The 13,186-nt window shown below is 38.0% G+C and overlaps 2 protein-coding genes across 2 annotated transcripts; both read right to left on the reverse strand.

Moving 5' to 3' along the window:
• Positions 1–407: 407 nt before the first annotated feature.
• LOC121253863 (2-oxoglutarate dehydrogenase, mitochondrial-like) lies at positions 408–7,217 on the reverse strand. The gene is made up of 9 exons (XM_041153795.1): positions 6,985–7,217; positions 4,752–6,364; positions 4,330–4,556; positions 3,884–4,216; positions 3,045–3,291; positions 2,148–2,276; positions 1,826–2,041; positions 1,505–1,628; positions 408–866 (listed from the first exon to the last, which is right to left on the reverse strand). The coding sequence occupies exons 2-9, from the start codon at positions 6,300–6,302 to the stop codon at positions 628–630; spliced, it is 3,066 nt and encodes a 1,021-aa protein (XP_041009729.1). The 5' UTR covers positions 6,303–6,364; positions 6,985–7,217; the 3' UTR covers positions 408–627.
• A 379-nt stretch (positions 7,218–7,596) lies between these two features.
• On the reverse strand, positions 7,597–11,695 carry LOC121253872 (ras-related protein RABE1c-like). Its single transcript, XM_041153801.1, has 8 exons — positions 11,313–11,695; positions 10,174–10,246; positions 9,444–9,544; positions 8,934–8,999; positions 8,674–8,771; positions 8,406–8,468; positions 8,227–8,319; positions 7,597–8,045 (listed from the first exon to the last, which is right to left on the reverse strand). Exons 1-8 carry the CDS (start codon positions 11,383–11,385, stop codon positions 7,962–7,964), a joined length of 651 nt encoding a protein of 216 aa, XP_041009735.1. The 5' UTR covers positions 11,386–11,695; the 3' UTR covers positions 7,597–7,961.
• Between the last annotated feature and the right edge of the window lie 1,491 nt (positions 11,696–13,186).

A 13,186-nucleotide genomic window follows, 5' to 3' on the forward strand; every position in this document is an offset into this window, starting at 1 on the left:
AAAAATAACATTACTTCACAAAAAATATCATATCTTACAATATTATTACGAAATGTGTTGTAAAATATATTGTGTGTATTAATACAGGAAGCAGATAAGGTATGTGGTGCTGGTGCTAGGAGGATTCGAGCCGTAGTATGGGCTGAATTCAGCCGCAAACATCCCAATGCAGACAACCCGATTCTCTATTATTATTATTATTATTATTATTATTTTAATAATTAAAGAAGTATTTTTTTTAATATGTTTGTGATTTTTTTAAAATATTTAAAGAAATTTAAAAAATATTTGAAAATAAAATTAAAAAAAAAAAGGTACCATTTTGCACTATTGATACAATACAGGGATCACCTTTCTCAGTGACCTATCATTGTCCTATTAAAAAGCATCCAAAGCCAAGAAAATCATTTGCAAAATAGAACAGCCAATTCTAAAGCCTCCTACTAATATAGATATTGGGGGTGTCAAAGTTGTCATTATTACAATATTCAAAAAATTACTTTATTCAGCACATACGAGTGAGTGCAGTCTGAAACGGCAACGCGCAAACAATAGACGGTCGATCCTAGGGGAGGTAGTAAATGTAGATCTCTGTGTGTAATTTTTCTTCATAAAAAATAATTCACCTTAAAAAGGATAGTTTATTGGTTCACGCTGCAAGGCTTTCTGCACAAGCTCAGTCTGTTCCTTAACGTGAACCTGATAGAAACCAGTAGCTGTGGCAGCAGACGGAGCGCGGCCAGCGTACTTGATGTCCTCCATAGTTCCTCTGCCCAGTGCTTTCATGGCAGTGCAAAGGCGGAGTGCAACATAACTGTATGCACCCATGTTCATTGGCTCTTCCTGGCACCAGACAATTTCGGCATCTAACAGAAACGAAGAATGATTCAGCCTCAAAATGTGAACAGAACTTGCGAAGTAAAAAACCGACAAAATCCACTCTCCTCGCATGACCTAGCAACTCAGAAAATGACCTGGCTCGGGAGTGCACCGTTTTAGGGATGCACGTGCACCCACTCACATTAACCAATATTCTTGTAATCTATTCACATTCCTCAGCTGTTTCTCAGCTTCAAAAATTTTTTAAGGATCATGGACTAATCAAACATCATTCTCAGATGATCCTTTTTTTTTTTTTTAATAAGTAATCACTATTTTTATTGATAAAACAAGGCATAGCCCAAGTACACAGGTCGTATATAAGATAAACACCTAGCTAGAATTTTAATCTCAAATGATCCTATATGCCTATATTCGTATTTATCTATGGGGAGACAGAAAAGTGATACAACTTTGGCACACAGGTGGATTGATTGAGTGCCAACCACTGACATAAATGAAAGAAATAAGCAGCCCAAGATTAGGCATGCAAATCCAAATTTGACTAAAGAGTGACATATTGGTAGTGACTCGAGAGAAAATAGAAAAGAGGGAGGTCGTACTGAGATACTCCATGTAAAACATAATAGATCTTATTTTCTAGTTAAAAGTTCCAAACACATACTTGGATATCGCTTCAGCTCTCGCTGTATGAGGTCATACGGGAAGGGGCAAAGCTGTTCAACCCTACATATTGCAACATCCTTCGCACCCACCTTTTTTCGCTCTTCATCCAGCTCGTAATAAACCTGCAAGAGATGAATTAGCAATAAGGTTTAGCATCTGACAGGAAAAGGAAAAACTGCATTAAATGAAAAACAATAAACATCTGAAATCATAACTCACCAAGATAAAACATATTAGAAATCCTAAACTAATATAACCAAAAGAGCCTTGTGTTCAACTAAAAACCTAGATTAAAAAAGCAAAGCAGTCAAAGTGTGACCTTTCCAGAGCAAAGAACCAGGCGCCTAATACACTCCTCAAGATCAGAGTGAAAATTCTGATCCTTTATTAGACGCTTAAATCTAGTCCCCTGTTTGTCGAAACCTGGGTGGCCTTGGACATCATCAAACTCAGACAAATTGGATTTGCAGTCCTTGTGACGAAGCAAGTTTTTAGGAGCCATTGAGATGAGAGGCTTACGAAATTCCCTGTGTATCTAGGCAGTGAAACAGGAAATCATGAAAAAATAAAAGCTAAATATGAAAAGTAGTTCATAAAAATTAAAGATGGAAAGTATCCATGGTCTAACTAGTTGCACTCACTTGACGCCGCAAGACATGGAAGTAATTAGCAGGAGTTGTGACATTAACGATTTGCCAATTGCATTCCTGAATTTGAGTCCGAAGAGTTTGATCCATCTCAGGAATAACATAAGGATTGTCATCACTCATCTGCCATAAAATTGAGAGTAGATATAAGCTGGGAATACGCTAGATAATATGGAATACAATAGATCATGGGGGTCAAATAGAGTGGAGAAGGGGCATGAGGAAGAAAGGGAAAGAGGGAGGGGCTGAACAATGTAAAACAAGGTAGTCCTCAACCAAGACAGAGAATCTGCAGCACAAAAGGTGGAGAATCAAAGATCATTTTAGAAAAATTGATAACATGCTCACACTATATGTTAAGTTCTTTCAGTGATCAATATAATTGATTTGAGCACCAATCAAGTCCTGAGAAGTCTACAGGAAATACTGATTTTCTGTAATGCTGAGATTAAGTATAGAGGTAAAAAAACCGTATTAAGCCTCCAGAGATTCAAACCAGGAGTACAATATACTTGCTCACAAAATCACCAATAAAAATGCAAGGCAGGTGCACATAGCATAAAGTGTTTGAGGATTTATGATGCATCAATTGTTATATACAACCATTTAGTTCAAGTTGACATTTCTTCCAACATATATTTTTACTTATAAAAAAAATTCTATGCCCTCAAATTTTCTTCCAACTCCATCACAAGCACAGATCAATAAAGGAACATACAAATATGAACGTGGATGTGTGTGTGTGTGTGTGTGTGTGTGTGTGTGAGAGAGAGAGAGAGAGAGAGAGAGAGTTTTCCTTAATATTTCAAGGGAGAGATAATTCTAGAAAAATAATAGGAAAGCGCCCAATTGTTATACATATAAACAACATGAAGTTCTTGATTGGAATACCTGGAGAAAACGCTCCAACCGTGCACTGGAATGTTCCGGACCCTGGCCATCGTAACCATGGGGAAGCAGCACAACGAGCCCAGTTTGACGAAGCCACTTAGACTCCCCACTGCTCAAAAACTGATCAAATATAACTTGAGCCCCATTTGCAAAATCGCCAAACTGAGCTTCCCATATTACCAATGAATTTGGGTTTTCCATAGAGTAACCTAACTCAAATCCAAGAACACCAAACTCCGAAAGAGAACTGCACACAACACATATTGCTCATGTAAGAGACATTTTAAGAAGGCACCAATTCAGCAAGAATCACTGTGCACCAGAAATTATATGGAGGAGTTCAGCAATCTTCTTACGTTTGGGCTGACATTTAGCTGTCCTGTAGTACTGAAATTTTGGAAACAAGTAGATGCTGTCTACAATTTTGATCATCATACAATTTTGACAACAACATATGATCATCATACAATTTTGACAATATTCCTAATTCTGATAAGGGGAAACAAACTGCATCTAGAACCAGAATGGCAAAATCCAACAGCATCACTGTCACACACAAAATATGGACATGCATATTGTTTCAATAATTTTTTTTGTACGTCATGTTGTGTCACTAAATAAATTATACAAACAATTCTTGGCAGCAGAAAAAATAGCAGTAGAGAATCGCATGTTGTGTCAATAATCATTTGCAAAGAGTTGCACCATATCACCATAAAGCTGATATACAGCAGTTGTAGGTTGTAAACACAAATGACAATGAAAATGAAAACCTTGCTAGAAACCAACACTAATGTTGCTATGAATTACTTACAAAAGAAGAAGTTACCATAGACTACCTGTTGCTAACAGTAAACATCTCCTCATCTTGGTTCATGATTACATGATCCAGAGGGCAATACTGCTCCCCAGTTTCCTGATCATGAACTACTGCATGGCGATGACTAAATGTACCTCTTTCAACATCCTGACCACTCAATCGAACATGGTTACCTTCCACAAGCAATGTAGCAAAAGCAAGTGCTTCGGCAACTGCCCAGTCGATGCCTTCACCTGTTTCAATCATTTGAGCACGTTGCTCATAGACCTTTTTCACTGCTCTGTGAGGCTTAAAGTTATCTGGAAGGTGTGCGATTGCTTTGCCAACATTCTTCAAAATGTCTGGGTTTACCCTTTATATCAGAAAAGCAATGTCATTCACACGCACTACTACATATACATGCATATATATATAGTCAAGACAGCCAAGTAGAAGTGGAAATTGACCAAAACAACACAAACATACCCAGTGTTTCGGACACGTGAAAGCTGTTCAGGTGATTTGAACCCAGACCAGTGTGATGAAAGCCAGTCCCTTCTTTTTGGAACATAATCTTTGCTAGCCAAGAATTCTTCATCAAGGATCTTAATGACCTTATCCTTTATCTTATCAATGTCTTCCATAGTCACCAGCCCGGATTCTAATAGTTTGTTTTGATAGATCTCAAGAGCTGATGGATGATTCCGGATAACCTGTTAGCACCCAATTGAGAAATCTAAGCAGTTTTGCTGACTAAGCTGGAGAGCAGCAGTGTGAGTAGCTTTGAGGATCATCATGGATAAGTAGAAAAAAATATCAAGATTTCTGGGCGAATGTTACTCAAATAATAAAAAAAAAAAAAACAAACAAGCAAACAAACTTCAGAGAGCTGAAGAGAAAGGGCTTACCTTGTACATTTTGGGCTGCGTGAAGGATGGCTCATCAATCTCATTGTGCCCGAAACGACGATAGCACACTAAATCGACCACAACATCGGAATGGAAAGTCTGGCGCCACTCAGCTGCAAGCTCACAAACCTGAGCAACTGCCTCCACATCATCACCATTTACATGGAAAATCGGGGCATTCAAGGCTTTTGCAACATCAGTGCAATACTGTGAAGATCTGCCTGCCTTCGGATCAGTTGTGAAGGCAACTTGGTTGTTCACCACTATGTGTATAGTGCCACCAGTAGTGTAGTTTGGAAGAGCACTAAGATGTAGAGTTTCATACACTACACCTTGTCCAGCAAAGCTACCATCTCCGTGAATCAAAACACCCATATTCTTGATCCTGTCCACATCATTTGAGTAATATTGCTTTGCTCTAGTTTTTCCAACAACAACTGGATCCACAGCTTCCAAGTGACTTGGGTTTGCAACCAAAGACAAATGTATTCTCTTTCCTCCTCTAGTTGGTCGATCATAAGAAGTTCCTAGGTGATACTTGACATCACCAGTTCCTGTATAAAGGCCAATTTCATCCACAGGCTTTGTACCACCACTAAACTCACTAAATATCTGACGCAATGGCTTCCTAACCACATTACCCAGTACATTCAATCTTCCTCTGTGAGGCATTCCAATAACTATGCTCTCAACCCCAAGATCTGCTGCCCTATCAAACATCTCCTTCATGCCCGGAATAAGAGTTTCTCCACCTTCAAGCCCAAACCTCTTTGCAGTAGTCCACTTAGTAGCCAAGAAGCTCTCAAACTTTGTACTCCATATAAGTCTATCAAGAATTACCTCACGGCGCTGCCGATTGTATTGCATCGTTGTTGGGGTTTCAATCTTCTCTCTTAACCAATTACATTTATCACGATCTGCAATGTGCATGTACTCATACCCAATGCTCCCACAGTAAGCCTGTTCAAGTCGGGTCAAGATGGATCTAAGGGTCTGCACGGGTCGGTTTTCAGACAAAAATCCAGACATATTCCACGTACCTAAAAAGAATTCTCTATCAAGATCAGCTTCTGTGAACCCATAAAGAGCAGGGTCCAATGCTTCTGGTATTTCTCGTTCTTCCAAACGCAAAGGATCCAGCTTGGCTTTCATGTGGCCATTAACTTGGTAAGCCCTCACAAGCAACAACAACCGCATACTCTCTTGAATTGTTTGGCCTGAAATTCCTGGGGATGTGGCGGTTTGACTCACGAAATTTCTAAAGAAATTGTCCCACGACTCATCAACACTATCTGGATCAGCTTCCCAAGCCCTTTGAAGCTCCTCCAAGTAGACACTGCTTGTCCCATCTAGGAAGCTGTCAGTTAGCCTAGAGAGAGGCACAGGACGAGGGACAGGTGCAGCTTGCGCCTTCGATCTGAAGACAGTGGTGTGAAAATACCGGTTCTGTGATGGAAGGATTCGTTTTCTTGTTGCATATGATCTACCCGGAGATATAGTTCTCCTAATGGCAAGCTTTGCTACACCAGAAACAGCTCTGAACCAACCCATCACTATCGATTCAACTGTCCTGGCGACCAATCTCAAAGCTCAATGATGAACATCTAAATGATCTGCAGAGGAAACAAATCTTATTTAGGAAATAAAAATATTTCCGATACTGTGAACTCCCAGCATATATAAGGAAGCATATGCAAACGCGCACTATCACTAAGTCGTGAACACCCTGACTCTGAATCGTGAATTCCACCACTTATAATACTTCCAGAAAAACGGTATAATCATAAGAAAACGAATGAATACAAATAAAATTTAAATCTAGCAATCAGAAACCAGAACAGAAAAGAACCTAGAACTCAACTAAATGTGAAAGACAACGGAAAATATTCTAAAAGCAAAACGCTACTTGAGATAAAAATAGCCAGAGATCAAAACCAGTGCCGAAATTAAACTGAGATCACATTGAACAACGAAAGTGAAGGCAAAAATAACCGCCCGAAATGAACCTACAGATTCCAAAGTCGGTGTGACATGAATATATTAACAGGATTTTATAATTTGTAGCATATCCCACAAGACATTGAAATTGCATACTGGAAAAAAAAATCGAAAGAACAAAATTCTCCGGCTGAACAGCTACAAGTATTGGTAAATGTTTCAGCAAATACGAAACGGAAGCGATGATCCAAAATGAGAGAGAGATTGTTTGTAAAAAAGGAGAATGAGTACCTACCAAGAGAGAGAAGAGTGGGGGGGAACCCGAATCTCTGAAGCAACGGTGAAGACTCTGACTGAGCCAAACAGCAACACGATGACTCTTTATGCCTTCCGTCCCAAACGACAACATGAAGATTCTCGTAACTGATAAGAGTACATGATGAAAGACGTAAAACTTCTGGTCCGGGCCAGACCGGATATAGATTTCAGAAGCTACGATCTTTCTTGTTTGGACGAACCGAACATTTTAAATTGCATTTCTTTTTGGCTTCCCAAGCGTTTACTGTTTGGTGCGACGTAACATCACATGCACACCTTTGTTACACGATAATATAGTACACAGTATGTTAATAAATAATATTTTCTTAAGGAGCATTCCAGATCCTGCTCAAATGCAACATAAGCTTTATCAACTCACGTGATACGTTCCTATAACGCAAGAACCTTTTACTTTTGTCACATGATCATATCCATTGTACAAGATGGAGAATCTTACCACTTAGGAATTTACTCAATAAATAAAAAATAAATAAACATATTTAATATTGCTATCTTACCATCTTTTCAGCTTACTTTTACCACCTATTCAAAAAAAAAAAAAACTTGAATTGAACGCTTTTGCCAAATATTTTTACCAAGGCAGGTTTCCACGCTTCTATGTCAAATATACACATATTCTAGTAGTCTCAATTCGAAAGGTGTAAATAGGAACACCAAAGCATTTTAACTCTAGTAAGAAAAAAAGCTTGATGCTCAGCATCTACCTACACGCAAGACTAGTAGTCAAGTAAAAATAAGTCAATTATCTGAAGCCCCAACATGGTGGGTTACAGAATAAAGGGGGGGAAGAAAAGACTATTAGAATGGCATCATATCTTGGTTGTACTTTATAAGAATAACACCGGGGAAGATGCATGCACCCTGCATAGTGTCATCGGAATTGCTTAAACACCCAAATGGGTGTGACCATCAGAACATCCCCATGCTCTCCCTTTATGAGCCACAGCAACTTGACTTTTGAGCAGCTTGACCACCACCGTCCGTCTGGTCCGCTTTATTGATCTTGAGGGTTGGAGGCTGAAAATACCAGGAATAATCAGTCCGTTAAATTGGAGAAAAAGAATAAACTAGGATTCCCATGTTTGATGGGACAAATCTACTGCTTTTTCAGGACATAAAAAATAAAAAGAGAATGGATCACACAGAAAGTCAAAACGGAGCTGGGAAAAACAAAACAAGGAAAAAAAAGAACGCATACCTCAGCCCTGGAATCGGTCTCTGCAAGCCTATGCTTAATATCCCTTGCTATTGAGAAGAAAACCTCCTCCACATTCATATTTGTCTTTGCACTCTGTAGAAGATACTGTTTTGTTACAAACAGGAGATTATCTGGTGTTTCAAATGTAGATTACGTCTTGACAGCCTGTTGCCACTTACAGTTTCAAAGAACTTGATGCCATACTCATCAGCAAGAGCTTGACCCTTAGAGGTAGGCACAGCCTAAGAAAACAAAGAAAATCTCTTTCCATTCAACAATGTAGAACACGTTGGCGGGCACACAAATACACACACACATACTTCCAGGGTGTTCCATGTTGGATTGAATAGACTGTTATAGCCATCCATGCAGTTCTGTGCTTAATCAGGAAAACCAACAGGTGAAAAAGAAGCATTTTCTGCTAATTGATTAATCAGGAAAACCTACCATTTTGCTTTCATCCATGTCAGCCTTGTTCCCCACCAAGATTTTGTTAACATTGTCAGATGCATGTTGCTCAATGTTGCGAATCCAGTTCCTAATGTCTGAACAGAAAAAAAAAAATATATATATATATATATAGATATTAGTCTTTATTTCAAAGCTCCAAAAAACAAAAGATAGATCCATATGTCACATTATGCTATGAACTCATCAAACATTGTCATCGGACACAAAAACAAAACCAAGATGGGAAGAGAACTTACTGTTGAAAGATGACTCATCAGTAACATCATACACGAGCAAAATGCCCATGGCTCCTCGGTAATAAGCTGCAAAAGAGCATAAAGTATATAAGCAAACTCCTCTTAACATATGAAGATAATGCGAGATACAATTCAGGTAAAGATAATACTGGAAAATGAACCGCCCCTACAAGCATATATCAGAACTCCCATTCTATATGCCAGCAAGCACAGAAATCTGGGAACCATCAATACAGTAGGACTCCATCAAAGGTCTGATAGCTATCACATGGAATCATCATCATCCGGCCTACAGCATTTGAGTTTTGGGTTTTCAGGAGAATCATTTTCTTGATTCTCTAAATGAACAGATCAATAGCTGGGTGGCTTTAGGATGTCAAGGCTTGAACAGACAATGAAGATACGGCTTTTACCGTAGGGAACACTCATTTGAAAATAAGGAGGCAAACTACCAAGAAATCAACCCACATTAAAATCAAGAATGCAATTAGTGAATAACAAGAAACAAACCTGTAGTAATAGTTCGAAACCGCTCCTGACCAGCAGTATCCCAGATTTGCAATTTAATTCTTTTACCATCAAGCTCAATGGTTCTTATCTTAAAATCAATGCTGTAAAAAATATAGTATCAAAATCAGAAGAAATCTTATGCATATGTAACTGAGGTGCTGAAATTGTTATTGGTAAGTGACACACATCCTATGATTTTTGAGCCCATGACCACATCTTCCACCTTGCACTTACAGGAAGAGGAGGTGCCTTCTGAACTAGAGCTTGTTAGCAAAAATACACGCATGCATCTGAATATGGCTATATATATATGTATGTATGTATGTATGTTTGTATGTATGCACGCACACATGTACACACGTATGTTTGTATGTATGTGTTTATATATGCATGCATGTTTATGATGGTCCTCAACTCCTCAATCCATTACTAAAAGGCGCCTGGAAGTCTAGACCCTCCCTAAAAGAGACGTCTAGAATAGCTATGACCATTGTTGAGTGATTGTATACCATCTGAAGTTTGACTTCATTTCCATCAGTTTATTGAAATCTTTTATACCAGCATAGGATGAAGAAGGCCAACAATCATCCAAGTGCCATTACTTTTTCCCAATTATTTACAGAGACCCGTCATTTTCCTCGATCCTCTTCTTGACAGCCACTTTTGCTTGATGCAAATATGCTATAACATTTCAAAACATAAAATCTTCATTGTTCCAGATGATACAAACCCAATGGTGGTAATAAAACTGGTTGTGAAGGAACCATCGGAAAAGCGTAAAAGCAAACAACTCTTGCCCACACCTGCAGAGATTTCATTGGAATGTCCAGTAACCAGAAAAAATATCAAATATAATCCATGTCCACATTTTTCAGGAATTTGAACCAAGTCAAATTTACATGATAAAAATGAATGATGCATTAGATTTTGTGATCTATTTGGTGAGTTAACAACCTAATGGTCAAGATCAGGCAATCCCTGACACTTGGCTAACTAACAAAGAAAACCAGGAATCCACAAAACAAGGTATGGGAATTAAACGAGAGCATGCTTTTGCATGATTGGGGAGTTCAAACAAGACAGGAAATAAAAACTCCAGATGTTAACATTATTAAGTATCTATTAACAAAAAAGTGTCGATGTGAAAATCAACACGAATATCATGTCCAGTATCTTTCAAGCGAACCCATCAAAATTAAGCCCCATAGATCACCAGCATTTGCCTCCATTACGATTCCAGACACATTAGCGTACTCATCAGGATAAATACCCTATGCTTTTCTCTAAGTTCATTACTAAAGACCATGTAGGACAATACAGGACAAAGCTGAACAAAATCAAGAATCAACGGCCTAAAAGAAAGCGTGAAAACTCGCATTAAAAATTACAGCAATCACGTATTATGGACAACCTAAGACCAATAAAATGAGATACATAACGCATACTTTAACAACCCAAGGAAAGTACACCACATCTAGACTTATATTCCAGAAGTACTAAATAATGTTACAATTGGAGTCCCTTTGAATAATCACATGAACTTCTTCATCTTCTTTATTTTATAACTATAACCCCTTAGAATCAGTATAAGCTGTATTTTTTTTTATCAGTCAGTACAAACTGTATAATCCTCAATGACTTCTCTTCTCCAACGTGGAATGTCACTCGGAATTACACATACCAGTCGTTTCGCGGAGCAAATGAAAAGCAGAAAGAGCACCCGTAATCGTCACAACCAAACTTGAAACAAAAAAAAAAAAAAAAAACACAGAAGATTAAAAATATCTCAAGTAGTCAAGTTTTCTATGGTACACGTTCTTTTCCTCCATTTTTTAAGCTAACGAAAGAAGGAGAAGAAGAAAAGCTAACCACTGTCGCCAATAAGGAGAAGTTTGATGAGGTAATCGTAATCGGCACGAGCCCTTGCTGGTGCTGCAGCCATCTATTTATCACCAACCCCCAACAACCACAAAATCGATCCCTCTCTCTGTCTCTGTCTCTGTCTCTCTCTCTCTCTCTCTCAATCAAACCAAAAGTAGAAGATATAAATGCACGAGCAGGACTGTACGAGATCTGAGATGGAATGAGAGACGGAGACGGAGAGAAAATGCTTTGGGCGCAGGTTAGCAAATTGTCGGCGACAGATTCAGAGAGACGATCCGATAGTTTTCTGTGCGTGAGTTTTGGGGTCTCGTACTGAATACGTTGGAGGTTGGTGCGGTACTGTTCTACGACGAGGAGTGGGACCCGAGGCCTTGTTTCGATGGTCTTGGTCCTTGGATGCACTCCATGATTTTCCCCACACACATGACGTGAGTGCAGAACTGTCTTTGGATCCGTCGGCCAAGGAGTGTGATTATAAGAGAAATATTCTCTATTTTTTTTCTCAAATGGGAATTGGATGGAAAAATAGATAGTAGAGATTTATGTGAAGCTTGTTCTGTTTAACAATAATTAGGGTAATTATATGATTGAATTAAATAGTCTAATTAAACACATTACAATTATATATCATTAATTAATATTTTTATTATTTTAAGAAGTCTGAAATTAGAATCTTGGTATAATAAAAATATTAATGACGACATTGACCTTAGATAAGATATTATTAATATTTTAATTGAATATAATTGAGAAGTGGCTCGTCAAATATATTTTTTTAAAGTTAAATTTAGATGTTAAACTAAGTTAAATTTAGTTGACTATCTAAACGATTTTGCGGTAGAAGTAGACCCGTATCTGGGCCGAAAGACAAGCCCAACTCTCTTACTGAAAACAGTCCAGGTCCACTTTTTCTAAATATATCGCAAGCGAGTAAATAAGTAATTTTGCTTCTCATAATTTTATACACTATAAACTATGTTTATTTTTATTTTTTTAAATTTTTTTTATTTTATTTTTTAAAACTAATTGAATTCATCTAATTATCATCTATACACCACATATTTAATAAATAAAAATAATTAATTAATTAAAAAATTATATATAATGTGTTGCTCGAAAATAATGAGTGGATTTTTCATAAATAAGCCACGAAGGGGTTAGGAACTGCCTACACTCAAAATTCATATAACACCAAGGAACGACAAAAATCACAAGAGAATCTGTATTACGTATATTCCACTATTACGTATATTCCACTATTGCTGCTAACATCAATATGCTTTCTTTTCGGTTTTTAACTGAAAGCAAGTAGAAAGGGCAGAGGAAGGGAATGTTAAAAAAGAAAATTGTACTTTGAGGGTATATGCTGAGAAGATGCTCCACCTCTTCTCTCTCTACACCTACAAAAGGGCACTCACAGGCCCAAGCTTCCATCACTCACAGACTATAAACTCGTCTTCCATCGTTCCTTTCCACTTTGCTATCTAAACTTTTACTCTTATCGTAAATCCATGGGTATGGAGGCTGGCAGTAGCAGCAACAATGGCGACGAGGAGGACGAAGTGGAGAGTGATCCTGAAAGTTAGGTGGGCGATGACTGTGATGGGAAACCTGCAATTTTGAGGGCAACTACAATCTTTGGCAATGTCATATGCAACTCACTCGAGACCATAATAATGGCCGTTAAATGCTATTACTCAAGCTGTTTCGATGGGAGAAATGCTTTTAACTTGGTTTTATCCTCGTGGATTCTTTACTAACGGTTAGATCTATTTCATGTACTCGTTTCCGGATGGTTTTTAGTTCTAGGATCTTATATATATATATATATGATAAGCTGGTAGCCCTTGCTAAAACAC

The sequence above is a fragment of the Juglans microcarpa x Juglans regia genome, chromosome 1D (genome assembly GCF_004785595.1).
Source record: "Juglans microcarpa x Juglans regia isolate MS1-56 chromosome 1D, Jm3101_v1.0, whole genome shotgun sequence".
Lineage (NCBI taxonomy): Eukaryota > Viridiplantae > Streptophyta > Magnoliopsida > Fagales > Juglandaceae > Juglans > Juglans microcarpa x Juglans regia.

Excerpts from the sequence above, each read along its gene's own strand:
- LOC121253872 (XM_041153801.1), bottom strand. The coding sequence starts at position 11,385 with ATGGCTGCAGCACCAGCAAGGGCTCGTGCCGATTACGATTACCTCATC. Across the intron at positions 9,545-10,173 it reads AGTTTTATTACCACCATTGG|CATTGATTTTAAGATAAGAA; the intron begins GTTTGTATCATC and ends TATTTTTTACAG. Across the intron at positions 8,046-8,226 it reads AGACCGATTCCAGGGCTGAG|CCTCCAACCCTCAAGATCAA; the intron begins GTATGCGTTCTT and ends TGGTATTTTCAG.
- LOC121253863 (XM_041153795.1), bottom strand. The coding sequence starts at position 6,302 with ATGGGTTGGTTCAGAGCTGTTTCTGGTGTAGCAAAGCTTGCCATTAGG. Across the intron at positions 4,217-4,329 it reads TCACGTGTCCGAAACACTGG|GGTAAACCCAGACATTTTGA; the intron begins GTATGTTTGTGT and ends TCTGATATAAAG. Across the intron at positions 2,277-3,044 it reads GGTTGGAGCGTTTTCTCCAG|ATGAGTGATGACAATCCTTA; the intron begins GTATTCCAATCA and ends ATTTTATGGCAG.